A 27,972-nucleotide genomic window follows, 5' to 3' on the forward strand; every position below is an offset into this window, starting at 1 on the left:
CTGGGCTGCGGATTGTGCCTTTCTCTGAGTTCGGCGGCATCGATGGCAGAAAGAGGCGAAGCGGTGAGAGCAGCTGAGGGCTGAGATTTATCTTTATATACGGCTTCTAAGGCCGCACTCGGTGTTTTTAAAGTCTTTGTCCCCTTGTCTACTGACGTGCCGCTGTCTCTTGCTCCGAATCCGATCCCGCTGTTCCTTTTGCCCACGGCCACCGCATTCTGCTGCTGTGGATAGGGCAGGTTCCCGGGCGCGAGGCATTCTGGGTAAGCGCTGCTGTCATTCGAGTACCTTTTAGTTTGGGAGGAAGGCGGTGAAATCGCCATTTGAAGCCAGGCGCGTGCTCTCTGTTCCACCTCCCTGTTTGTAACACTTGATCCTCATTGCCAGACAAATTGAGGTCAATAGGAATCGGGAGGAAAATTCTCCACTGGTTAGAGTCATAACTAACACAAAGGAAGATGATTGTGGTTGTTGGAGGCCAATCATCTCAGCCCCAGGACATTGCTGAAGGAGTTTTTTTTTTTTGGTTATTCATTCAGATGATGTGGGTGTTGCTGGCAAGGCCAGCATTTATTGCCGATCCCTAATCGCCCTTGAGAAGGTGGGGGTGAGCTGCCTTCTTGAACCGCTGCTGTCTTTGGGATGTAGGAACACCCACAGTGCTGTTAGGAAGGGAGCTCCAGGATTTCAACCCAGCGACAGTGAAGGAACGGCAATATGGTTGCAAGTCAGGATGGCGTGTGTCTTGGAGGGGAACTTGCAGGTGGTGTTCTTCCCATGCACTTGCTGCCCTTGTCCTTCTAGATGGTAGAGGTCGCGAGTTCGGAAGGAGTCTTGGTGAGTTGCTGCAGTGCATCTTGTAGATGGTACACACTGCTGCCACTGTCTAATTCCCTTTTGAATGCTTCAATTAAACCTGCCTCCACCACAATCTCAGGCAATTCCAGTTCTTAATCGCTCTCTGCATGAAAAAGATTTTCCTCATATCACTTTTGCTTCTCTTACCAAATACTTTAAATCTGTGCCCTCTCATTCTCAATCCTTTCATGAGGGGGAACAGTTTCTCTCTATCTATTCTGCAGAGACCGCTCATGATTTCGAATACCTCTATCAAATCACCCCTCGGCCTTCTCCAAGGACAGACCCACCAGAGATGGTGGCACAGTGGTATACAGTAGGGAGGGGGTTGCCTTGGGAGTCCTCAACATTGACTCTGGACCCCATGAAGTCTCATGACATCAGGTCAAACATGGACAAGGAAACCTCCTACTGATTACCACCTACCGCCCTCCCTCAGCTGATCAGTCAGTATTCCTCCATGTTGAACAGCTCTTGGAGGATGCACTGAGGGTGGCGAGGGCACAGAATGTACTCTGGGTGGGGGACTTAAATGTCCATCACCAAGAGTGGCTTGGTAGCACCACTACTGACCGAGCTGGCCAAGTCCTAAATGACATATCTGCTAGACTGGGTCTGCGGCAGGTGGTGAGGTAACTAACAAGAGGGGAAAACATACTTGCCCTCGTCCTCACCAATCTGCCTGCAGCAGATGCATCTGTCCATGACAGTATTGGTAGGAGTGACCACTGCACAGTCGTTGTGGAGACCAAGTCCCGCCTTCACATTGAGGATACCCTCCTTCGTGTTGCTTGGCACTACCACTGTGCTAAATGGGATAGATTTCGAACAGATCTAGCAATGCAAAACTGGGCATCCATGAGGCGCTGTGGGCCATCAGCAGCAGCAGAATTGTACTCAACCACAATCTGTAACCTCATGGCCTGGCAAATCCCCCACTCTACCATTACCATCAAGCCAGGAGACCAACCACAGTTCACTGAAGATTGCAGGAGAGCATGCCAGGAGCAGCACCAGGCATATCTCAAAATGAGGTGTCAATCTGGTAAAGCTACAACACAGGACTATCTGCGTGCCAAACTGCGTAAACAGAATGCAATAGACAGAGCTAAGTGATCCCATAAACAAAGGATCAGATCTAAGCTCTGCAGTCCTGCCACATCCAGTCGTGAATGGTGGTGGACAATTAAACAACTAACTGGAGGAGGTGGCTCCACAAATAACTCCATTCTCAATGATGGGGGAACCCAGCACATCAGTGCAAAAGATAAGGCTGAAGCATTTGCAACAATCTTCAGCCAGAAGTGCCGAGTTGATGATCCATCTCGGCCTCCTCCTGAAGTCCCCAGCATCACAGATGCCAGTCTTCAGCCAATTCGATTCACTCCCCGTGATATCAAGAAACGACTATATCGCCGTTCCTTCACTGTCGCTGGGTCAAAATCCTGGAACTCCCTTCCTAGCAGCACTGTGGGTGTATCTACCCCACATGGACTGCAGCGGTTCAAGAAGGCAGCTCACCACCACCTTCTCAAGGGCAATTAGGGATGGGCAATAAATGCTGGTCTGGCCAGTGATGCCCGCATCCCATGAGTGAATTTAAAAAAAAAGAAAACAGGCCTAACTTCTCCAATCTGTCTTCTTAACTGAAGTTCCTCATCCCTGGAACCATTCTCGTAAATCTTTTCTGTACTCTCTCCAAAGCCCTCACGTCTTTCCTAAAGTGCGGCGCCCAGAACTGGACGCAGTCTACAGCTGAGGCCATACTAGTGTCTTATACAAGTTCAACATGACTTCCTTGCTCTTGTATCTATGCCCCTATCAATAAAGCCCAGGATACTGTATGCTTTATTAAGACAGGACTTTGTCTGCACAAGGACTGTGCAGTGGTCACTCCTACCAATACTGTCATGGACAGATGCATCTGCGACAGGTAGACTGGCGAGGACGAGGTCAAATAGGTTTTTCCCTCTTGTTGGTTCCCTCACCACCTGCCGCAGACCCAGTCTAGCACCTACATCCTTCAGGACTTGGCCAACAGTGGTGCTACTGAGCCACTTTTGGTGATGGACATTGAAGTCCCCCATCCGAAGTATATTTTGTGCCCTTGATACCCTCAGTGCTTCTTCCAATTGGTGTTTAACATGGAGAAGTACTGATTCATCAGCCAAGAGGGATGCGGTAGGTAGTAATCAGCAGGAGGTTTCTTTGCCCATGTTTGACCTGATGCCATGAGACTTCATGCAGTCCGGAGTCAATGTTGAGGACTCCCAGGACAACTCCCTCCCGACTGTATACCACTGTGCCATCACCTCTGGTGGGTCTGTCCTGCCAGTAGGACAGGACATACCCAGGGATGGTGATGGTGGTGTCTGGGAAATTGTCTGCAAGATATGATTCTGTGAATATGACTGTGTCAGGCCGTTGCTTGACTAGTCTGTGGGACAGCTCTCCCAATTTGGCACAAGCCCCCAGATGTTTATAAGGATGACTTTGCAGGGCCGACAGGGCTGTATTTGCCACTGTCATTTCTGGTGCCTAGGTCGATGCTGGGTGGTCTGTCCGGTTTCATTCCTTTCTTTAGACTTTGTATCAGTTTGATACAACTGAGTGGCTTGCTAGGCCACTTCAGAGAGCATTTAAGAGCCAACTACATTGTTACGGGTCTGGAGTCACATCTAGGCCAGTCCAGGTAAAGACGACAGATTTCCTTCCCTAAAGGGCATTCGTGAACCAGATGGGTTTTTACAGCAATCGACAATGGTTTCATGGTCACCATTAGACTAGATTTTAATTCCAGATTTTTATTAATTAAATTCAGGTTTCACCACCTGCCATGATGGGATTTGAATCCATGTCCCCCAGAGTATTAGCCCAGGGCTCTGGATCTGGGTTAATAGTCTACTGACTTTACCACTACACCACTGCCTCCCCAGAGGAGTTCCTCAGGGCAGTGTCCTAGGCCCAAACATCTTCAGTTGCTCTGTCAACGTCCTTCTAAAAGTCAGAAGTAGGGATGTTTGCTGATGATTGCAAGTGTTGCAACTCCTCAGATACTGAAGCAGTCCATACCCGGATGCAGCAAGACCTCGACAACAATCTGGCTTGGGCTCAGAAATGGAATGTAACATTTGTGCCACACAAGTGCCAGGCAGTGATCATTCCTAACAAGAGAATCTAAACCATCTCCCCTTGACGGTCAACAGCATTATCATCAATGAATCCCACACCATCAACATCCTGGGGGGGGAGGAGTCATCATTGACCAGAAATTTAACTGGACCAGCTATACAAATACTGTGACTACTAAACTCCAGCAGAGACAAGCCTAGCCTGTCCAACCTTTCCTCATAAGACAGCCCACCCATTCCAGGTATTAGTTTAGTAAACTTTCTCTGTACTGCCTCCAACACATTTACATCCCTCCTTAAGTAAGGAGACCAGTACTGTATACAATACTCCAGATGTGGTCTCACCAATGCCCCGTATAGCTGAAGCATAACCTCCCTACTTTTGTATTCAATTCCCCTCGTGATAAACAATAAAATTCTATTAGCTTTCCTAATTACGTGCTGTACCTGCATACTAACCATTTACGATTCATGCACTAGGATGCCCAGATCCTTCTGCATCTCAGGGTTATGCAATATCTCACCATTTAGATAATATGCTTCTTTATTATTCTTCCTGCCAAAGTGGACAATTTCACACTTTCCCACATTACACTCCATGTGCCAGGTCTTTGTCCACTCACTTAACCTATGTATATCCCTTTGTAGCTTCCTTATGTCCTCTTCACAACTTACTTTCCTACCTATCTTTGCGTCATCAGTAAAGTTAGCAACCATACCTTCGGTCCCTTCATCTGTCATTTATATAAATTGTAAAAAGTTGAGGCCCAGCACAGATCCCTGTGGCACACCACTCGTTACATCTCGCCAACCAGAACATGACCCATTTATGCCTACTCTCTGTTTCCTGTTAGCTAGCCAATCTTCTATCCATGCCAATATGTTACCCACTACACCATGAGCTTTTACTTTCTGCAATAACCTTTGATGTGGCACCTTATCAAATACTTTCTGGAAATCTAAGTACAATACATCCACCTGTTCCCCTTCATCCACAGCACATGTGACTCCCTCAAAGAACTCCAATGAATTGGTTAAACATGATTTCCCTTTCACAAAACCATGTTGACTCTGCGTGACTACCTTGAATTTTTCTGAGTGACGTGCTTTAACGTCTTTAAGAATAGCTTTTAGCATTTTCCCTAAGACAGGTGTTAAGCTAACTGGCCTGTAGTTTCCTGCTTTCTGTCTCCCTTCCTTTTTGAATAAAGGAGTTACATTCATTATTTTCTAATCTAGCAGAACCTTCCCAAATCTAGGGAATTTTGGAAAATTAAAACTAACGCATCAATTATCTCACGAGCCACTTATTTTAACACCCTAGGATGAAGTCCATCAGGACCCGGGGACTTGTCAGCCCGCAGCTCCAACAATTTATTCAATACCACTTTCCTGGTGATTGTAATTTTGTTGAGTTCCTCGCTCCTTTCCATTTCCTGACTTACAGCTAATTCTGGGATGTTACTTGTATCCTCTATAGTGAAGACCGATGCAAAATACCTGCTCAGTTCATCTGCCATCTCCTTATTATCCATTATTAATTCTCCAGATTCACTTTCTATAGGACCAACGGTCATTTTGTTAACTTTTCTTCTTTAAATATCCATAGAAACTCTTACTATCTGTCTTTATATTTCCTCTCACACTCTAATTTTGCCTTCCTAATCAATCTTTTAGTCATTCTTTGCTGTTTTTAATATTCTGTCCAGTCTTCTGACCTGCCTCCCATCTTTGCACAATTATATGCTTTTTCTTTAAGTTTGATACTATCTTTAACTGTTTTAGTTAACCACGGATGGCGGGTCCCACCCTTGGAATCTTTCTTTCTCGTTGAAATATATCTATTCTATGTATTCTGAAATAGCCCCTTAAATGTCTGCCACTGCATCTCTATTGATCTATCCCTTAACCTAATTTGGCAGTTCACTTTAGCTAGCTCTGCTTTCATGCCCTCGTAATTGCCCTTATTTAATTTTAAAGTACTAGTCTTGCACTCACTCTTCTCTCCCTCAAACTGGATGTAAAATTCAATCATATTATGATCGCTGCTACCTAAGGGCGCCTTAACTATGGGGTCATTAATTAATCCTATCTCATTGTACAATATCAGGTCTAGTATAGCCGGCACTCTGGTTGTCTCCAGAGCGTACTGTTCCGACAAATTATCCGGAAAACATTCTATGTACTCCTTATCTAGGCTACCTCTGCCCATCTGATTGTTCCAGTCTGTATGTAGGTTAAAATCCCCCATAATTATTGCTATACCTTTCTGACAAGCTGCCATTATTTCTTCCTTTATACCCTGTCCTACAGTGTGGTTAATGTTAGGTGGCCTGTACACCACTCCCACAAGTGACTTTTTGACTTTATGATTTCTCATCTCTACCCAAACTGCTTCTACATCCTGGTTTCCTGAACTTGCGTCATCCCTCTCTATTGCGTTAACACCATCATTAATTAACAAAGCTACCCCTCCACCTTTTCCTAGCTTCCTGTCCTTCCTAAATGCCACGTACCCTTCAATATTCACGTCCCAATCTATGTCATCTTGCAGTCATGTCTCTGTGATGGCTATCAGATTGTACTTAGCTCTCAGATCATCTGTTTTGTTTCGAATTCTACGTGCATTCAATACAGAGCCTTTAGTGTTGTCCTTTTATTATTTTTGAAACCTCTAGCCTTATCTGTTGATTTACTCTTAGATTTGTATGCTCTGTCCTTTGTTGTCACAATCTGATTATCATTTCCCATATTAATACCTTTTTCTCTTGCCTTGCCTCTACTCCTTAATTTACCATATCTTCCCAAATTTGATCCCTTGCCCCCACTATTTAGTTTAAAACCCTCTCTACTTCCCTTGTTATGCGGCTCACTAAAATATGGGCTCCAGCATGGTTCAGGTGTAGACTATCCCAACGGTACAGCCACCACTTTCCCCAGTACTGGTGCCAGAGCCCCATGAACTGGAACCCACTTCTACCACACCAGTCCAGACATTATTACCTTTGATGTTCTGCTTCTTAATTTGGTGCCTTGTTCCTCATACTGACTGTGCAGAACCTCTTTACTTGTCCTGCCTATGTGATTGGTATCTACATGGACCACGACCGGATCCTCCCCCTCCCACTGTAAGTTGCTCTCCAGCCCTGAGCAGATGTCCCGAATACTGGCACCAGACAACACAGACGTCTGGATTCTTGCTATTTGCTGTAGAGAACAGTCGCCCAGCCAGCGACGCCCACATCCCTGAATGAATAAAAAAAAACAGTGTCAATCCCCCTAACTATACTGTCCCCTACTACCACTATGTTCCTTTTTTCTCCCTCCATTTCAATGACTTCCTGTTCCATGGTGCCATGGTCAGGTTGCTCATCCACCCTCCATCCCCCACTCTCATCTAAACAAGCTGAAAGAATCTTAAACCTGTTGGACAATCGCAAAGGCTGAGACTCCCGCATTCCTGCCCTCTGGGTCCCCTTGCCTGACTCAGCTGCAGCCATACTCTCCTGTCCCTGACCACTGCCCAAATCAGAAAACACTATCCTAAGGGGTGTGACCACCTCCTGGTGCAAAGTGTCGAGGTAACTTTCCCCCTCCCTGATGTGTCTGCAGCTCAGCCTCCAACTCAATGACTCTGAACCGAAGCTGTTCGAGCCGCAAACACTTACTGCAGATGTGTTTGCCCTGGATCACACTGGCATCCAGGAGTTCCCACACGCTGCAGCCATGACACATCACCTGCCCTGCCATCCTTAATGTGTTTTAATGAACTACTTAATTATTTTATTCAATTATTTATTTTATTTTCCTGGTATGCCCTCCTGCACTCCTCATTGAACCAGGGTTGATCCCCTGGCTTGATGGTAATGGTAGAGTGGGGGATTTGCCAGGCCCTGAGGTTACAGATTGTGGTTGAATACAATTCTGCTGTGGCTGATAGTCTACAGCGCCTCATGGATGCCCAGTTTTGAGCTGCCAGGTCTATTTTGAATTTATTCCATTTAGCACGGTGCTCGTGTCACACAGCATGATGGAGGTTATACTCAATGTGAAGACAAGACTTTGTCTCTGCAAGAGTTGCGTGTTTGTCATTCCACCCAATGCTGTCATTGTCAGATGCTTCTGCAACAGGTAGATTGGTAAGGACGAAGCTTTGGTTCTTTCACCACCCAAGCTCATTCTGGCAGATATGTCATTCAGGATTCAGCAAGCTCAGTCAGTAATGGTGCTACTGAACCACTCTTGGTGACTGACATTGAAGTTCCTCATTCTATGCCCTCAGTGCTTCTTCCAAGTGGTATTCAATATGGAGGAGTATGATTCATTAGTTGAGGGAGGACAGTAGGTGGTAATCACCAGGAAATTTCTTCCGTACTCAGTTGGATAGCTGTAACTTAGATTATTCTACTGGCTTCATCTGCTCTAAAATGCCATCTTTTAAACTACTGTTTGACTCTACATTTGCTCAGTGTAGTCTGCGCACAACATCAAAGAGTCCAAGTAGGATGGAGAACAAACGTGTTCTATATGTTCTATAGAAAGTGGAACTGTGTGTTCTGAATTTCTATTTTGTACTTACAATAATGAGTTTCATAACCTGGTTTTACAGGAACTGTGCAGCTCAGGAGGATGCTAAGTGTTGTCTCTATGCATTGAGGCATTTGGAGGAAGGTCCTGTAACTCCTGCTCAGCAGTGGGTGTGCAGTATCAGGTGAAGATAACAGGATATGAGGCTGTCACAGAGGAATAGTCAGTTTGCAGTCACTCTTGGCTCTTGCATGATGAGTGATCTATGTTTTGGTAACTGGTTTCTGTGGAAAGCACTTCAGCAATGTCAGGAGAGCAGGAAGCGATGAAGAATTGGTAGCTAGTGTGCAAATCTAGATATCAGTGTCGGGCCATGGACAGAGATTGTGTCAGCTATGGTTCCACAGCTTTGAAGGAAAGAATGTTCTCGAGAAACTAGAGTTGAATCCATGCCTTGCTCTTACAGTAATGACTTCTGCAAATATTTCACAGGGTATTAGAAATGGAGGATTTACAGACGGAAAACTCAAACAAAACATCATGCCAAGATCTGACCGAGTCATTGAACTCACCAGGACCTGAACATAATAGGCCTCTAACGATGGAAGGAGAAATGTTTGTCTGTCCTGTCTGTGGGAAAAGATTTCAAACATCAGTGTGCCTGGAAAATCACCGAGACACACACACCCGAGTGAGAGTGTTCCAGTGCACTGACTGTGGGAAGAGCTTTAACCAGTTTCACAGTCTGAGAAAACATCGCACCATTCACAGTGGAGAGAAACCGTACACTTGTTCTGTATGTGGACAAGGCTTCAGGCGATCAGCTAGCCTCATGCGGCACAATGGTAGCCACACCGGGGATCCACTGTATCAATGTGGGGACTGTGGAAAGGGATTTAGTTACCTGTCCAAGTTGGAAACTCACCAGCGAGTTCATACCGGGGAGAAGCCGTTCACATGCTCCATGTGTGGGAAGGGATTCAGTGAGTCATTTAGCCTCCAGATGCACCAGCGAGTTCACACTGGGGAAAGGCCATTCATTTGCACTGTGTGTGGGAAGAGTTTCACTCGGTCAGCCCACCTGCTGAGGCACCAGCGAGTTCACACCGGGGAGAGGCCGTTCACTTGCTCCGTGTGTGGGAAGGGATTCACTCGTTCCTCCATCCTACTGGAACATCAGCGAGTTCACACTGAGGAGAGACCCTTTAAATGCTCTATCTGTGGAAAGAGCTTCAAAAGTTCCAACGAAGTGAAGGTCCATAAGCAAATTCACTCTGGGCAGAGACCGTTCAGCTGCTCTCACTGTGGGAAGAGCTTTGTACAATCATGCAACCTGTTGAAACACAAACGGGTTCACACCGGAGACACACCGTTCATCTGCTCAGTGTGTGGAAAGGGGTTTGTAGAGTCAGCCAGCCTGCTGAGGCACCATCAAGTTCACACTGGGGAGCGGCCTTTCACCTGCTCCGTCTGTGGGAAAGGATTCAGTCATTCTTCCTCCCTGCTGAATCACCAGCGCATTCACACCGGGGAGAGGCCATTCATCTGCTCCACATGTGGGAAGGAATTCAATCGGTCGTCAAACCTGCTGAGACACCAGCGAGTTCACGTGTGATTAGTGAGTGGATTCTGCTGTGAATCACATGCAGCACTGAACCATAGAAACACAAAAAATAGGAGCAGGAATAGGCCATTCAGCCCTTCGGGCCTGCTCCGCTATTCAAAAAAGATCATGGCTGATTGTCTAATTCAGTACCCTCTTCCCACTTTCTCCCCATATCCCTTGATCCCTTTGGCATTGAGAAATATATCTGTCTCCTTCTTGAATATATTTAATGACTTGGCCTTCACTGCCTTCTGTGGTAGAACATTCCACAGGTTCACCAACCTCTGAGTGAAGAAATTTCTCCTCATCTTGGTTCTAAAATGGAATACCCCATATCATGAGACTGTGATCCCTGGTTCTGGACTCCCCAGCCGTCAGGAACATCCTCGCTGCATCTAGCCTGTCTAGTCCTGTTAGAATTTTATAGGTTTCTATGAGATCTCCTCTCATTCTTCTAAACTCTAGTCAATATAGGCCTAGTTGACCCAATCTCTTATACGTCAATTCTGCCAACCCAGGAATCAGCCTAGTAAATCTTCTTAGCACTCCCTCCAAGGCAAGAACACCCTTCCTCAGATAAGGAGACCAAAACTGCACACAATACTCCAGATGTGGTCTCACTAAGACCCTGTATAACTGCAGTAAGACATCCTTGCTCCTGTACTCAAATCCTCTTGCAATGAAGGCCAACATACCATTTGCCTTCCTAATTGCTTGCTGCACCTGAAAATGCTTGCTTTCAGCGACTGGTGTACAAGGACACCCAGGTCTCATTGCACTTCCCCCTTTCCCAATCTATCACCATTCAGATAATCTGCCTTTCTGTTTTTACAACCAAAGTGGATAACCTCACATTTATCCATGTTATACTGCATCTGCCATGCATTTGTCCACTCACCCAACTTGTCCAAATCACATTGGAACCTCTTTGCATCCTCCTCACAGCTCACATTCCCTCCCAGCTTTGTGTCATCTGCAGGCTTGGAAATGTTACATTTAGTTCCCTCACCCAAGTCATTAATATATATTGTGAATAGCTGGGGCCCAAGCACAGATCCCTGCGGTACCCCACTAGTCACTGCCTGCCACCTGGAAAAAGACCCGTTTGTTCCTACTCTCTGTTTCCTGTCTGTCAAGCAATTCTGAATCCACGTCAACCAATTCTTAATCCATGTTGGGTTTGTTTCAGCCGATGTGAATAACCCATACGACGAGACTAGATTTTAATATTCTGGATATAGGTTCAGTCATTTTAAACGCACAATTGAGCCCTGTTGTCTCTAAGATAAAATGAGAGCTAATTGATGACTTGTTTGGGGGTGAAGTGTTTCTTTAAGAACTGTCATCTCAATCATTCTCTGCTAATCAGTGGCACATGGGTAATTTCAGGGGATAAATTAAGGGTAAGTCATGGCAGGGCAGCTCGGCGGCGTGGAATGCCCCTCCTGTGCAATGTGGGAAGTCAGGGACACTTCCAGTGCCCAGGGCGAACACGTGTGCAAGAAGTGTCTCCAGCTGCAACTACTCGAAATCCGCGTTTTGGATCTGGAGCGGCGACTGGAGACACTGTGGAGCATCCGTGAGGCTGAGATCATTGTGGATAGCCCCGACAGAGATGTGGTTACACCGCAGGTGAAGACTGCTCAGGCAGAAAGGGAATGGGTGACCGCCAGGCAGAGAAGAACTAGGCAGTTAGTGTAGGAGTCCCCTGGATCCATCTCCCTATCTAACAGATTTCCCGCTTTGGAAACTGTTGGGGGAGATAGCTTCTCGGGGAATAGAGCAAGAGCCAAGTCTGTGACACCACCGGTGGCTCAGTTGCACAGGAGGGGAGGAAAAGGAGTGGAAGAGCTATAGTTATAGGGGATTCTATCATAAGCGGTACAGATAGGCGTTTCTGTGGCCGCAAACGAGACTCCAGGATGGTATGTTGCCTCCCTGGTGCTAGGGTCAAGGATGTCACAGAGCGGCTGCAGGACATTCTGAAGGGGGAGGGTGAACAGTCAGAGGTCGTGGTGCACATTGGTACCAACAACATAGGTAGAAAGAGGGATGAGGACCTGCAACAAGAATTTAGGGAGCTAGGTAGCAGATTAAAAAGCAGAACCTCAAAGGTTGTAATCTCTGGATACTCTTGGTGCCATGTGCTAGGGAGTATAGGAATAGGAGGATAGAGCAGAATGTGTGACTGAGGAGATGGTGCAGGAGGGAGGGCTTTAGTTTCCTGGATCACTGGGTCTGTTTCTGGCGAAGGTGGGATATGTACAAGTCAGACGGGTTGCACCTGAACTGGAACGGGACCAACATCCTTGCTGGGAGGTTTGTTAGATCTGTTCTGGGGTGGGGGGGTGGGTTGAAACTAATTTGGCAGGGGGATGGGATACAGCGGGAGGTACAGTAGGGGGTGATGCACAGTCAAATATAAAAGAGAAAATGAATCAGTCTGGAAGGCAGAGCAAATATAGACCTGTTAAGGCACAAGTGAAAAATGCAAGGCTGGATTGCATCTATTTTAATGCAAGGAGTCTTACTAGTAAGGCAGATGAATTGAGGGCGATGATTAGCACTTGGGAATATGATATTATTGCTATCACAGAGACATGGTTGAGGGAGGGGCAGGACTGGCAGCTCAATATTCCAGGGTATAGAATCTTCTGGCAGGAGGGGGTAAAAGAGAAGGTGGCATTGCACTGTTGATCAAGGAGTCAATTACTGCAGTAAGGAGGGATGATATCTGAGAAGGTTCCTCAAATGTGGCCATATGGGTAGAACTTAAAAACAAAAAGGGGGCAATCACTTGGCTGGGAGTGTACTACAGGCCTCCAAACAGTCAGGGAGAGATAGAGGAGCAGATATGTAAGCAAATCTCAGAGGTGTAAAAACAATAGGGTAATAATAGTAGGGGATTTCAACTTCCCCAATATCAACTGGGATAGTCTTAGTGCAAAAGGCTTAAAGGGGGCAGAATTCCTAAAATGCATACAGGAGAGCTTTTTGAGCCAGTATATAGAAAGTCCTACAAAAGAAGGAGCAGTACTGGACCTAATCCTAGGGAATGAAGCCGGACAAATGGTAGAAGTGTCAGTGGGGGAGCATTTCTGGGATAGTGACCATAACTCTGTAAGATTTAAGGTAGTTATGGAAAAGGACAAAGATGGATTGGAAATAAAGGTACTGAATTGACGGAAGACCGATTTCAATATGATAAAACAGGATCTGGCCAAAGTGGATTGGGAGCAGCTACTTGTAGGAAAGTCCACATCAGATCAGTGGGAGTCATTCAAAGAAGAAATAGTGAGAGTTCAGAGCCAACATGTACCCGTTAAGGTGAAGGGTAGGAGCAACAAGGCCAGGGAACCCTGGATGTCAAGGGATATAGAGGATTGGATCAGGAAAAAAAGGTGGCTTATGGCAGATTCAGAGTGCTGAAAACAGCGGAGGCACTAGAGGAGTATAGAAAGCGTAGTGGGGTACTTAAAAAAGTAATTAGGAGAGCGAAGAGGGGACAGGAAAAAACACTGACGGACAAGATAAAGGAAAATCCTAAGGCGTTTTATAAGTATATTAAGGGCAAGAGGATAACCAGGGCCCATTAGGGACCAAAGTGCCAATCTGTGTGTGGAGCTGGAGGACATAGGTGAGGTTTTAAATGATTACTTTTCATCTCTGTTCACTATGGAGAAGGACGATGTAGGTGTAGAGATCAGGGAGGGGGATTGTGATATACGAACATATTAGCATTGAAAGGGAGGCAGTATTAGCTGTTTTAGCGGGCTTAAAAGTGGATAAATCCCCAGGCCCAGATGAGATGAATCCCAGGCTGTTATGAGAGGCAAGGGAGGAGATAGCAGGAGCTCTGACGCAAATTTTCAAATCCTCTCTGGCCACAGGAGAGGTACCAGAGGATTGGAGGACAGCGAATGTGGTACCATTATTCAAGAAGGGTAGCAGGGATAAACCAGGTAATTACAGGCCAATGAGTCTAACGTCAGTGTTAGGGAAACTATTGGAAAAATTCTGAGGGACAGGATTAATCTCCACTTGGAGAGGCAGGGATTAATCATGGATACTCAGCATAGCTTTGTCAGGGGGAGACTGTATCTAACTAACTTAATTGAATTTTTCGAGGCAGTGACTAGATGTGTAGATGAGGGGAAAGCAGTTGATGTAGTCTACATGGACTTCAGTAAGGCTTTTGATCAGGTGCCGCATGGGAGATTGGTTAAGAAGGTAAGAGCCCATGGGATCCAGGGCAATTTGGCAAATTGGATCCAAAATTGGCTTCATGGCAGGAGGCAGAGGGTGATGGTCGAGGGTTGTTTTTGCGAGTGGAAGCCTGTGACCAGTGGTGTACCGCAGGGATCGGTGCTGGGACCCTTGCTGTTTGTAGTGTACATTAATGATTTAGACGTGAATATAGGAGATAAGATCAGTAAGTTCGCAGATGACATGAAAATTGGTGGTGTCGTAAATAATGAGGAGGAAAGCTTTAGACAACAGGACAATATAGATGGGCTGGTAAGATGGCCGGAGTAGTGGCAAATTGAATTTAATCCTGAGAAGTGTGAGGTGATGCATTTTGGGAGGACTAACAAGGCAAGGGAATATACAATGGATGGTAGGGCCCTAGGAAGTACAGAGGGTCCGAGGGACCTTAATGTACTTGTCCATAGATCACTGAAGGCTGCAGCACAGGTAGATAAGGTGATTAGGAAGACATATGGGATACTTGCCTTTATTAGCCGAGGCATAGAGTATAAGAGCAGGGAGGTTATAATGGAGCAGTATAAAACGCTAGTTAAGCCACAGCTGGAGTACTGTGTACCGTTCTGGGTATCGCACTGTAGGAAATATGATATTGCACTGGAGAGGGTGCAGAGGAGATTCACTAGGATGTTGCCTGGGCGAGAGCATTTCAGCTATGAAGAGAGACTGGATAGACTAGGGTTGTTTTCCTTCGAGCAGGGAAGGCTGAGGGGGGGTCTGATTGAGGTATACAAAATTATGAGGTTAGATAGGAAGAAACTTTTTCCCTTAGCGGAGGGGTCAATAACCAGGGGGCGTAGATTTAAGGTCAGGGGCAGGAGGTTCAGAGGGGAATTGAGGAAAGAAATTTTACTCTGAGGTTGGTTGGAATCTGGAACGCACTGTCTGAAGAGGTGGTAGAGGCAGGAACCCGCACAACATTTAAGAAGTATTTAGATGAGCACTTGAAACGCCATAACATACAAGGCTACGGGCCACGTGCTGGAAAATGGGATTCGAATAGTTAGGTGCTTGATGGCCGGCACAGACACGATGGGCCGAAGGGCCTGTTTCTGTGCCGTATAACTATATGACTTTATGACATGGGGAAAACATCTTTTATAATTACAATAATTAAGTTTTGACGTCAATGCTGAATTAATCTTTGTAAAATCTATAATTCAATGTCTGAATGATGCAAGTTATTAAAATCTCTAATTAAAAAGTGCTAGTTGACACTTGTTGATAATTCCTACTGCTTTGCATATTACACACAGTGGGACTTCACTTATCCAACAGAAAGAAGGGGCCCTGATGGGGGTTGGTGAATAAGCGAGGAGCCCTGATGGGGATTGGTGGATAAGTGAGGAGCCCGATGGGGATTGGTGGATATGTGAGGAGCCCTGTTGGGGATTGGTGGATATGTGAGGAGCCCTCATGGGGATTGGTGGATAATTAAGGGCCTCAAATGTTACCCTTCCCTGTTTGCAATGCAAATAACACAGAGTGAATCAAATCCCTTCGCTGTAATTACTGACAGGGTGAAGGTATACTTCTACGAGTGCGCACCCCTCTGACAGCCTGCAGACCATCCACTAGGACGAAAGGTCAGTGACCTGACATGTTAAATCTGTGTGTCTCTCCCCACAGATGCTGCCTGACCTTCTGAGTAATTCCATCATTTGCTGTTTTTATTTCAGATTTCCAGCATGTGCAGTATTTTGCTTTTGTGTTGAACTTAGCTTGGACAACAGCTCAGTGGTGTGCAGGAATTGTCTGATGGCTCTATTGCTGATTCCTGGTCTCACTCTGCTGATATAAAATGCAGGAGGACTCAATAAATCAGGCAGCATTTACCAATTTTATCTGCAGCACCTGTGGAAGAGTCTGTCACTCTAGAATTTGCCTTTATAGCCACTCCAGGCGCTGCTTCACAAACCACTGACCACCTACAGGCGCTTACCCATTGTCTCTCAGGATAAGAATTTATAGAACGAGGAACAGTTAGCGTTTCACCTTCTGAATCTTGATGGGTGGGCTACATAGGCTGTGGGGAGGGGGGTGCGGTGGAGTTTCCTTTGAGAACCTTCTTCCACCTCACACTTTAGGAAGGATATGGAGGCATTGGAGAGGGTGTAGAAAAGATTGATGAGAATGGTTCAGGGGATGAGGCACGTAATTTGTGAGGATAGTCTGGAGAACCTGGGCTGTCATCCTTAGAGAAGAGAAGATTGAGACGAGATTTGATAGAGGTGTTCAAAGTCATGAGGGGTCTGGACAGAGTAGAGAGGGAGAAACTGTTCCCATTGGTGGAAGGGTCAAGAACTAGAGGCGACATGAGGAAAATCTTTTTGACACAGGGAGTGGGGGAGATCTGGAATGCATTGCCTGAGAGAGTGGTGAGGTAGGTTCAATTGTGGCTTGCAAAAGGGTATATAGTTATCTGAAGAGAAAAGATTTGCAGGGCTACAGGGAAAAGGCAGGGTAGTGGGACTGGCTGAATTACTTTCAGAGAGCTGGCATAGACATAATCGGCCAAATGACCTCCTTCTGTGCCGTAACCTTTCTATAATTCTCTCCCCTTTAAACTCCTGACCTACCCCTGAACACCTGACATCTCCAGAAGTCCGTAAATTTGCTTTGACAGGTTCCTCGACTGAAAGACAGACTGATCGACAGGCTTGGCTTCCAGTCAGGTGAGGAAGATTCCAGAGCAGGCTGCAGCTGCAGGGAGGGGGGGTCTGTTTCTGTTGGTGGAGTGTGTGGTCTAATCCCTGACCCCGGAATTGAGGGGGGTGGGGTATCTTTTTCTTTTATTCATTCACAGGCTGTGAGCGTGCTGGCAAGGTCAGCATTTATTGCCCATTCCCAATTGTCCTTGAGGAGTTGATGGTGAGTCACCTTAACAACTGAGTGGCTTGCTAGGCCATTTCAGAGGGCATTTAAGAGTCAACCACATTGCTGTGGGTCTGGTGTCACGTATAAGCTGGACTGGATAAGGATGACAGATTTCCTTCCCTAAAGGTTGAAGATGGGTTTTTAATGACAATTTCATAGTTTCGGAATCATCATTACTAATGCTTGCTTTTTAATTCCAGATTTATTTCATTAACTGAATTTACATTCCCCCAGTTGCTGCATGGGATTTGAAATCTTATCTCTGGATTGTTAGTTCAGGCTGCTGGGTTACTAGTCAAGCAACATTACCACTATGCTACTGTACCCTGTATAGTCAGACACAAGGAGAGGTAGAACTTGAGAGGCTGCAGGGAAGCACTCCTTCTCCTTCTTGGTCCACAAGCAGTGCTGTAAAGGCACTTCGCTTCTCCCCAAAGCTGACCGTGTATCCCTTCAGCTGACTGGTTTCCCAAAGCTCGGAAGCCCATCAGCTGATTGGATTCAGGGTCAGCTTTGGGGAGAAGGTAAGTGCCTTTCACATTGGCAAGGAAACCTGCTGATTACCGCCTACTATGCTTCCTCAGCTGATGAATAAGTACTCCTCTATGTTGAACACTACTTGGAAGAAGAATTCAGGGTAGCAAGGGCACAGAATGTACTTTGGGTGGGGAACTTCACTGTTCATCACTAAGAGTGATTTGGTAGTACCTCCACTGACTGAGCTGGCCGAGGCCTGAAGGACATATCTGCCAGACTGGGCTTGTATCAGGAGATGAGAGAACCAACATGAGGGAAAAACCTTTTTGACCTCGTTGTCACCATATGCAGCAGGAGATGCATCTGTTCATGACAGTATTGGTAGGAGTGACCACCAGACAGTCCTTGTGGAGGCAAAGTCCCGTCCTTAGACTAAGGACATCCTCCATGATGTTGTGGCACTACCACTGTGCTAAATGGGATAGACTCAGAACAGATCTAGCAGCTCAAAACTAGGCATCCATGAGGTGCTGTGGGCTATCAGCAGCAGAGTTGTGTTCAACCACCATTTGTAACCAGCATATCCCTCACTCTATCTTTACCTTCAAGCTAGGGGACCAACCCTGGTTCAATAAGGAGTGTAGGAGAGCATGCCTGGAGCAGCACCAGGGGTACCTCAAAATGCAGTGCTAACATGGTAGAAGCTACAAAATAGGACTACATGCATGGTAAACAGCAGAAGTAGCAATCTATAGACAGAGCTAAACAATCCCACAACCAACAAATCAGGTCAAAGCTCTGCAGTCCTGTCACATCCAGTCATGAATGATGGTGGAAAATTAAACAACTAATTGGAGGAGCAGGCTCCAAAAGCATTCCCACCCTCAATGGTGAGGGAGCCCAGCACATCAGTGCAAAAGACAAGGCTGAAACACTAGCAAACTCTTCAGCCAGTTGTTCCAAGTGGATGATTCATCTCAGACTCCTCTAAGGTCCCTACCCTCACAGATGCGAGTCTTCAGCTATTCAATTCATTCCATGTGATATCAAGAAACGTCTGAAGATACTGGATACAGCAAAGGCTATAGGCCCTGACAACATTCCGGCTGTAATACAGAAGACTTGGGCTCCAGAACTAGCTGCACCATTAGTCAAACTGTTCCAATACAACTACAGCACTGGTATCTGCCTAACAATGTGGAAGATTGCGCAGGTATGTCTGCTCCACAAAAAGCAGGACAATCCAATCCAATCAATCATCAGCAAAGTGATAGAAGGTGTTGTCGACAGCGCTATCAAGCGGCACTTACTCAGCAATAACCTGCTCACTGATGCTTAGTTTGGTTTCTGTTACGACCTCAGTGAGTCTGTTGATGATAAAATATGAGATTGAACCCCCAGACCAATTTAATGAATTACATGACAAGATTTCACATTTTAACACTTAACTAAATAGTACTTTTTAAGTAGCTGATACCCCAAATTACAAAGAAAAGTATTTTCTTTACTTATTAAAACACTTGAAACACTTGGATGTTACTCAGTCCTCTTTGATGGTGAAATCTTCACGGTTAAAAGTCCCAAACTCCACTCAGTTGCAATGGTTTGGATCTCCCAGACCATTCTAAAAGTAAATATCCTCTTTTCCCACTTCTCCAAGCACTTTTGACCTGGACGTCCGTGAATCAGATTCCTGGTGATCTTCTTGGTCTTTTACTTTACTGCAAACCTAACTTTCGAAACAGGTTCAAGTCTTTGAAGACTTTCGCTATATATGTTTTTACTGAGAGCAAGTGTTCCCTCTCTCTCGCGCTCTCTCGCTGTCTCTCTTGGCTGACACTTTATTGTCTTCCTTTTTTATAGCCACTCTGCCTTTAGAAAATCTGTTAAATGTATCTGGAATCACAAGTCAATAGCCTATTGCCCTTTTCCAATCTGCAAAGTCCACAGGTCTGGCTTCAGCAACACCATCAAGGCTTTTCATTGTTTCTAGCTGTTAACAGCTGCCATGCACTTTACCTCCTTAGAATCACTGCCTCCTTGTTTACGATCCCAAAGTCTGGGAGTGTGAAACTCATTGTTCTTCAGATGTTATACCCCTGCAGTCTCCACAATCATTACATCCTCCATTCATTAAATCCCACTGGAATATATGTCACCTGACTACCCACTCTGGGCAACTGATCTGTGGATGTGATAGCTCAGTCATGTGTGTCATGATCACTCACCTTACCACTATTCAGCCCCTGTCCAACCATATTCTGTTCCTCAGGACCCTCATCACAAAAATACATAAGCATTTGAGTACAAGGTGCCTCGTTTACAGCCATCAGCTGCTTAGAGACCAAGATTTTATAATTAATTCAGATCAATTATGAGGAATGAACCTTAACAGTTTGATTGCCATGTTTGACCAGTACTGTCTTACCATCATGACCTATTACCATAGCAGGGCCTTTCCATTGTAAGATTTAATCGAGTCACAGATTACCCAAAAGGGTCAAGAAGTCACAAGTGGATTTTTGAGGAGCAACAGTTCAAAATACAACACACAATCAGGATAAACGTAGTAGACATACAACCTATGACAAGTGAGAACATTTTACTGGCCCCGGATCGGACGGACGAATGACGAAGCAGGACAGTTTGATCTTTGCAGCCTGCGGTAATGATCTCTTTTTCTTTGGTATTCTCTAAAGTTTGCTAAGATGGTAAGCCAAAGCTAGCATGGATCTACCTCGGGAAACCATCCTCTATTAGCCCCCCTTCCCTTCTTGACTGCCCCTTTATATACCTTATTTTGAGGGCCAGTGGATACCTCATGTCAACCATTCATTTAATTACCTTTAGCCATTTATTTGTCCAATTACTGGGGAATAGATAATCAAGGCGGATCCCTCCCAACCTCGGCTCCAGCCTCGTGAGGTCATTCCTTCACTTAGCTATTGTATGGACATCTTGTTGCCTTCTCCCAGACAGTTTCTTTAGATATGTGGATCATGAGGCTCCTTCCCCAACATCTTATCAGGCCCAGCTTTGCCTACACAAAAGGCTATTTCTATGTTACGTCCTTGGCCACATGACGAGCCCTTGTGGAAAAACCTTATCCATCATGATTAACATTGTTCTGTGTCAACTCAGGCAGACAGTTGAGGTACTTTCCTTAACTAGATCTATTTCTTACGATTCTATAACACTATTATTTCTTACATTATTCCTTCTGACCTTCCCATTTGTAGTACACCAAATCTCCTGAAATGAAGTCTGTCTCAGATGATCTGATATCAGTGCTCTATGAATTTTCTCAGAGACCTCAGCCTTGATGAAAACCTGTATCCCTGCATGTAAAGCATTCAAATGCTCAAACAATTTTAATTAATTGTAGTACCTTCTGGAGCAGGAGGACTGTCGCACAGCACAGAAGACAATTTGGGATTTCGCCCATAGATGGTTAATCCTCCAAACATCTGCGGAAAATTCTTTGCATGAACAGCCCATGCCAGGGCAGTTACCAATTTATAGTCTGGTCAATCAGTTAAAATTTTATGTACAATTTCATCAACCACCCGTAGATTCCTTTTACAAAGACCATTGCTGCTGTATTCATGACCGTGATATGCATGTTTCCACCCATGTCTCTGAACTCGTCATTAGCAAATTCCCCTCCATTATCAGTCAGAAACTTCGCTGGTGTTCTAAGTCCAGTTCCTATGCTTTACTCCCTGATTTTGTCTGTAACCCTCTTGTCCTTACTATGTTTTACTGTAAAAAGTCTAAATCTGGTCACCAGGTCAATAAAATGCAGGATGAAAATATTTCTGTCCTTATTCCATACCTTTAGATCCATGGCAACTACCTTGTTAAAGTCACGTGCCAATGGATTTACAATTGGACGGGGAGGCATCCTTTGATGCATTTTACAGATTTCTCACTTCTCACTAACCTGTTCTATTAGCCTTGTATACTCGTCATCAGCTGCACCTGAATTTTTTCGCAGGATTTTTAACTGTTGGCAAGTAGGGTGGGCAAATTGTCTATGTAACTTTGAGATGTTTTTTCTCTCTAATTCTTATCACTTTATGCCATTAATACTTGTCTAAAACTCTGATAAGAAACATCAGATTTTGTTCAGGGGATACACTAATATCCTGACTGGGTAAAGGTCAACTGACTTTCCAAAAATAATTGCCTTATCATGCTCCATGCCAAGTTGCAATTGTGTCTTTTTCATAGAAGATTTACTCAAGAGCATGGGCTGGATTTTACCTGCCGCTCGGCGTCGTGGATCGTGGCGGGGAGGCCCGTAAAATGGTTGTGGGAGCGACCCGCCACGACCCACAACACCCCACTGGATATTAGCGGGCCCTTCATAAAAATATTGAAATGAGCCCACCTAACATGCAAATGAACTTACCTGCTGCCGGCAGCCATCCCACACCGATTTTATGGGTGCTGGCCGCAATGTGCACACCTTCGGAACTCCGTATGGAGTTCCGAGGCGAAACACTGGTGGGGAGGGGGGAAGGAATAAAATTATCAGGGCGGGAGCAGAAAAAACAATCCTTATTGGCTGTGGGGATGGTGGGAAGGGGTTTAGAGTCAAAGGGTTTTTTCTTTATTCATTCATGGGATGTGGGCGTCACTGGCCAGGCCAGCATTTATAGCCCATCCCTAATTGCCCTTGAGAAGGTGGTTGTGAGCTGCCTTCTTGAACCGCTGCAGTCCATATGAGGTAGGTACACCCACAGTGCTGTTAGGAAGGGAGTTTCAGGATTTTGACCCAGCGACAGTGAAGGAACGGTGATATAGTTCCAAGTCAGGGTAGTGTGTGACTTGGAGGGGAACTTGCAGGTGGTGATGTTCCCATGCATTTGCCGCCCTTGTCCTTCTAGTTGGTAGAGGTCGCGGGGATAGGGCATAAAACAAATTATTTATGTATTGGGGGGATGGGAGAGGGGGTTTGAAGTTTTAATAAAATTTAATTTTAATTGAATTGAAACCGTATCACTTTAAAAATGTAAATGTCTCCTGAAGGGCTTCAAGCCCTTTGAAAATGGCACCGGATGTCATTGCCGGGGACACAGCAGCCGCCCCCTCTATGTCATCGGGGGTGGCCACTCCACCCCCTCCATTTAAATAACCCCTCAGGCGTAATACCGCGGGGGCTTTGCGGCGGCACTTCCATGTCAGAAGGCTGCCAACTTCAAAGCACGCCACCACGGAGAGCGGCGCGCTGATAAAATTTAGCCCCAAAGGTATCTCACTACAGATATATCAGAACTTACAAAATTGCTTACTCTAGCTATTTTACATGGAATCACTGCTCTGTTTAGTGACTTCAAAGTGTTGCCATTGCCAAACCTAAAACAAGTCATACTTTTGTATTCCTTAACTTTGCGTTGATCCTTACTACTTAATGAATCTAGATAACATTTTAACCAATCTGTCCAAATACTATTGAAGTACAAGTACTATCTAATACTGCACAATTAAAGGGGTTTATGATTAACACATTTATCACTAGACTAAAATTCCCTGTGATTAGTATAATTTGTTTGATTCATCATTATCATTATGCTCTTCCTCAGATTTCTCTTTGTTATGTGTCATTTCGAGGACCCCGTCTCTTCGTTTTGGTCAGTTCACCGCATAATGATACTTCAAGTCACACCTGAAGCACTTATTGACTGTTCCTTGGACATTCTTCGGATTGATTCGTCCATTTGTTGTTCCCATTTTGTCACCTGCTGTAATAACTACATCTGCTAAAGGTGTTTTCATCCTCATTCTGAATATCTTTAATACATCCATTGTATTTTGTGAAATGTATGTCTGTCAATTGGATAGTGATGAAGATTTGAACCTTCTAATAGAATTCTGGGATGAAATTAACAAGAAAGATGATCCGTTAAATGCGAAATCCCAAATTGCCTTCTGTGTTGTGCAATCATCCTCCTGCTCAAGAAGATACTAAAATTAGTTCTATTTTTTCTGCACATTTGAATGCTTTACATGCAGGAAGGTGTTCTTGCATCAAAGCAGAGGTCTCGGAAAGATTTGGAGAGCACTGAGACATGGTATTAGACCATCTGAGACAGAATTTAATTCAAGAGGTTTGTGTTATAAAAGAGAGGGTCATAGGGGATGGAAAGGCTAATAGGTCGTGATGGTAACACAGTACTTATCAAACATGGCAATCAAACTGTTAAGGTTCATTCCTCATGATTAATAGGAATTAATTTTAAAATATTAGGCCGGAACTTTACACCAGTTCCCCACTCCCCCCATCCCTCCCCGCTGCCCAGCCCCTGGAGTGCGGTGGGAGGCATAAAATCGGTTGGGATGGTGGGGAGGATGCCCTGTCCGTCTCCCACCTGCCCCTGCTGGTGTCTTACCAGCGGCGGAGGAAGTGGCAGGCAGCCCGCCCTAAGGCCATTTGAGGCCCTTAAGTGGCCAATTAATGGCCACGTTAGGGACTCTTCCTGCCACTGCTGCTATTTTACCAGTGATGGATGGGCATTTCACCATCTGGGGAGGCTGCCCAATAATACCGGGCAGCCACCTTGTGGAATGAATGGCATCCTGTGCCCCATGGAGGGCCCCCCCCCCCCACCCAGTGGTACAGTCTGTCTGCATTGGAGCAACCCTGCCTGCTCTCGCAAGGGCCTGCCTGATTGGCCCCGGTGAGCCCAGCCCCACTTATGTGCTTCTGAGGCAGGTGTCCATAGTGGCTCTTCTTGCTGGGTGCAGTCCCAGCAGTGATTACCACTCTCGGTGAAGCTGCTGGGACTGAAGAGCTGCTGGCACCTCTTGGAGGCGACATCCTGCCTCATGGGGGCAGAAGCCACGACTACAGACAATTAATTGGCTGAGCAGGCAAAATGCTGCCGTGTCTTCCAGGACCAGTGGTAGTGGGCTCACCCCCTGGCTTTCCAGTCGATGGGCAGGGCCACCGAATTCGGGCCACAGACACTAAGCAGTTTTATAGAAGTAAATGCGGCACATTGTACTTCAAATGTTCATGTCTTTTGTGGTGAAGGTCCTGAAGAGCAGAGTGTGATGGATAAAGGACTGGGTATTGGTAATGTGAGTGATCATGACACACATGACAGCTATCACATCTAAAGGCTGATTGCCCAGAGTGGGTACTTCTGTGATATATATTCCAGAGGGGTCTAGTGAATGGAGGGATGCAACAAGTGTGGAATGTACAGGAAGTGACTCTTGCATCAGAAAATGATCACATACCAGAGAAAGAGCCTCCAATAGTGCAAGAGGGAAATCCCGCAGTAGTAGTCCCGACAGACATAAAAGTGCAAGTAGAGGCTATAGTTTGAACAGATTATACAATGAAATAAAGGCCACAGAACAGTCTCGGAATAGAACTAGAAGCAGAATTCCTCATGATCCTGAAGTTTTGGTTGCTGCCAATAAACTTGGGGATAAACTGAGAGGCAAAAGAAAAGGGAAAAAATAGTTGGAGAGTTTGGAGTTTTTTCTGAGTTACTAGGTAAGGGACAAGCATACTTATCACATAGGTGAATTTGTACTGAGAAAACTCCTTGCAGATGGGACTTATACGACTAAAGCGAGGCTAGTTGCTATGGGTTTTGAGGAGCAATTGTGTGATATTGATTTTGGAGTGGACTGTCCCACAACTGGAACAGTAATCTTAAAAATCTTTTTAGCTCTTTTGGCCACATGTGTAGACCAATCAACATAAAAGCCGCATTTCTGGAGGGTGATACTTTTTAGAGAGAAGTGTTTCTGAAACTGTCCTATCAGGCAGCAGATGCAGAAGGAAAACTATGGAAATTATACAAAAATGTCTATGGCCTGAATGATGCTTTCAGGGTGTGCTTTTGTTTTGGTGAGATCAGTTTTGCTGAAAATAAGTTGTGTTCAACGACAGCAGATCTCGCATTGATTAATTGGTATCATAAAGGAAAACTTTCAGGCATTTTCATGATGCATGCTGATGATTTCTTATGGGGTGGTGCTGTGGAATTTGAGAAATGTGTTATTAATAAGATTAGAGTCGAATTTAAAGTTGAGTCAGGATTGTGGGGCTTTTAAATATATTGGTTTAGGTAGATATTAAGCAGAGTAGGTCTGGAATAACTTTAAAACAACAATCCTATTTTGAGAGTTTTACTCCCATCCTAGTTAGTCATACTAGGTCTTCACAGAAAGATAAGGTTATATCTAAAGCAGAGATAGAGCAATTTCAAAGCTTCATTGGTCTGTTGAATAGTTTGTGCACTTAGAATAGATCAGATGCTAGTTTTGATGTGTTGGATACTATTGATGAAACACACTAAAGTCATAAATGTTTTAAGGGCAAATAAAACATTAAAAATAATTAAATCTGGATAAATATGTCCTTAGGTTCTCAGCCTTAGCTGCCCCAATGAAACTAGTCATTTTTAGTGATGCTTCATATGCCAATCTTTAGATGAGTATTTTGCTGCAGCTGGTTCATAATATATCTTATGGGTGAAGATGGGAAATGTTGTTCCCTAGCTTCGGAAACTAAGAATATGAAAAGAGTTGTTAAAAGTACTTTGGCTGCTGAAGCACTAGCTCTTGTGGATTCTATTTGTCAAAGATTTTGTGTAAGATTCTATACAATGGGCTACTGAAGATAGTATACCCATTGAACGTTATGTAGATAACCATTCACTGTGGGATAATGTACACACGATAAAAAGTGTGTGAGAAAGGGTTACTGATTGACCTTGCTGGCTTGAAACAAATGCTGGTGAGAAAGGATATTAGTAAAATTAAATAGGTGAATGCGACTCGTCAAGTGCCTGACTGTTTTACAAAAAGAAATGCATGTACCTAAAAATTGTTAGGGATCCTAGAGGAGGGTTGTCTTGCAATGTAATATTTTGTACAGAATATGGAGGTTTTTGATTTAATTTGTTTTGAAATTTTGGTTGTACATACTATGACCAGGTGAGAAAGGTGTCTCCAAGTCCCTCTCAGCCTTCACCTGGTCTTACTGTAACAGGGTTTAATTTTAAACACGCCGTGTTTTAAGCTCCCCCTTTGGTGAATCCTTGTTCACTGCTTTCCAGTTATAAGGCAAAGAAATCAGCACAAACAGGCATTCATAGGTTTAAAGAAGAAAAGTTGAAATTTATTAAACTTAAACTCTAATTCCGTTAACACCTACTGATACACGACGCGCCCACATTAGCATGCCTACACGATATACACATGCAAATAGAGACAGAAAAGAGCAGAAGAAAAATAGACTGGAAAAGTTTGAGGCAATACCTGAAAAGTTTTTAATATGGTTCTTTGAGCTCACTGTAGAATCCTTGATTGTAAGTAGATCTTGCTTTTCGTTGGGGCCCAGTATTCTTCTTAAACCTTGTTTGCTGTAGGAGACTTTTCTCTCTTGGGGTTCATGTGTCTTCAGTGGATCTGGAGTTCCGTGAGAAAGAGATGGGAGCGAGCCAGACAGGAGAGATCTTCTCAGTCCAGGAGCATTCTGCTTTTGCCCAAACTGTACAAATTTTAAAAACTCAGGTCGCCCAGCAGGTTAGTCATGTGACTAGCTGGTTTGACCATGTCGGTTCGTTTGTGTATTCGGCCATCTTAACAGTCAACCTGGAATGCGAGCTCCCCCACCTTCAACATCTGGTGATCAAAAGTCCATTGTAGGTTGAATGTGCCAGGGAATGGCTGATTTGTCCTTCCTGTCCGTTTATATGCAAATGTGTTTTCCAGCCACGGCTGATATGTTTAACTTCCTTTCTTCACTCCAGTAACAATTTAAAATCAATGCTCCTGACAAAATTAATGTGCCTCATTCCCGACAGGTGGAGGCCTCACATGACAATATAAACTCTAATTTTTATTTAAAGAGAGAGAGGAGAGTCTGTTAATTGCGTATCAATTGTGTTTAATTGTAGACAAGTGGTGGACATTAATTGGGGATTCAGTTGTGCCCCTAAAAACAGACACAGACTGAAACTGTGGTTGTTCGGTTAGGAGGTGCTTGCTTGTAATCTATAACTGTGTTTTTGACTGTAAATAAATGCTTATAAAAGTGTGTAAAGATTGGTTTCAGTTTCATCCTTCACCAGCTGGCTTTGTGGAATATAACAAAGGATTTGTCAGCTTTTTTTAGCAATACTAACTTGTTTAAGTTCCTCATCCTCATTAGACCTCTGGTTGCCCACTATTTCTGGAATTTTTTTGTGTCTTTTACTATGA

General features: G+C 44.8%; 1 protein-coding gene across 3 annotated transcripts; it reads left to right on the plus strand.

Annotated features, from left to right (window-relative positions):
* LOC137369172 (zinc finger protein 551-like) lies at positions 1 to 27,789 on the plus strand. 3 transcript variants are annotated; one of them, XM_068029966.1, is made up of 3 exons: positions 1 to 63; positions 9,009 to 10,134; positions 23,331 to 27,789. In XM_068029966.1, the coding sequence occupies exon 2, from the start codon at positions 9,019 to 9,021 to the stop codon at positions 10,129 to 10,131; it is 1,113 nt and encodes a 370-aa protein (XP_067886067.1). In that variant the 5' UTR covers positions 1 to 63; positions 9,009 to 9,018; the 3' UTR covers positions 10,132 to 10,134; positions 23,331 to 27,789. The 3 variants fall into 3 exon arrangements, with proteins under 3 accessions (XP_067886067.1, XP_067886045.1, XP_067886055.1); XM_068029944.1 differs by lacking the exon at positions 23,331 to 27,789 and having other exon boundaries at positions 9,009 to 15,574; XM_068029954.1 differs by lacking the exon at positions 23,331 to 27,789 and having other exon boundaries at positions 31 to 263; positions 9,009 to 15,574.
* The last annotated feature ends 183 nt before the right edge of the window (positions 27,790 to 27,972 follow it).

Source organism: Heterodontus francisci, chromosome 1 (assembly GCF_036365525.1).
Source record: "Heterodontus francisci isolate sHetFra1 chromosome 1, sHetFra1.hap1, whole genome shotgun sequence".
NCBI lineage: Eukaryota > Metazoa > Chordata > Chondrichthyes > Heterodontiformes > Heterodontidae > Heterodontus > Heterodontus francisci.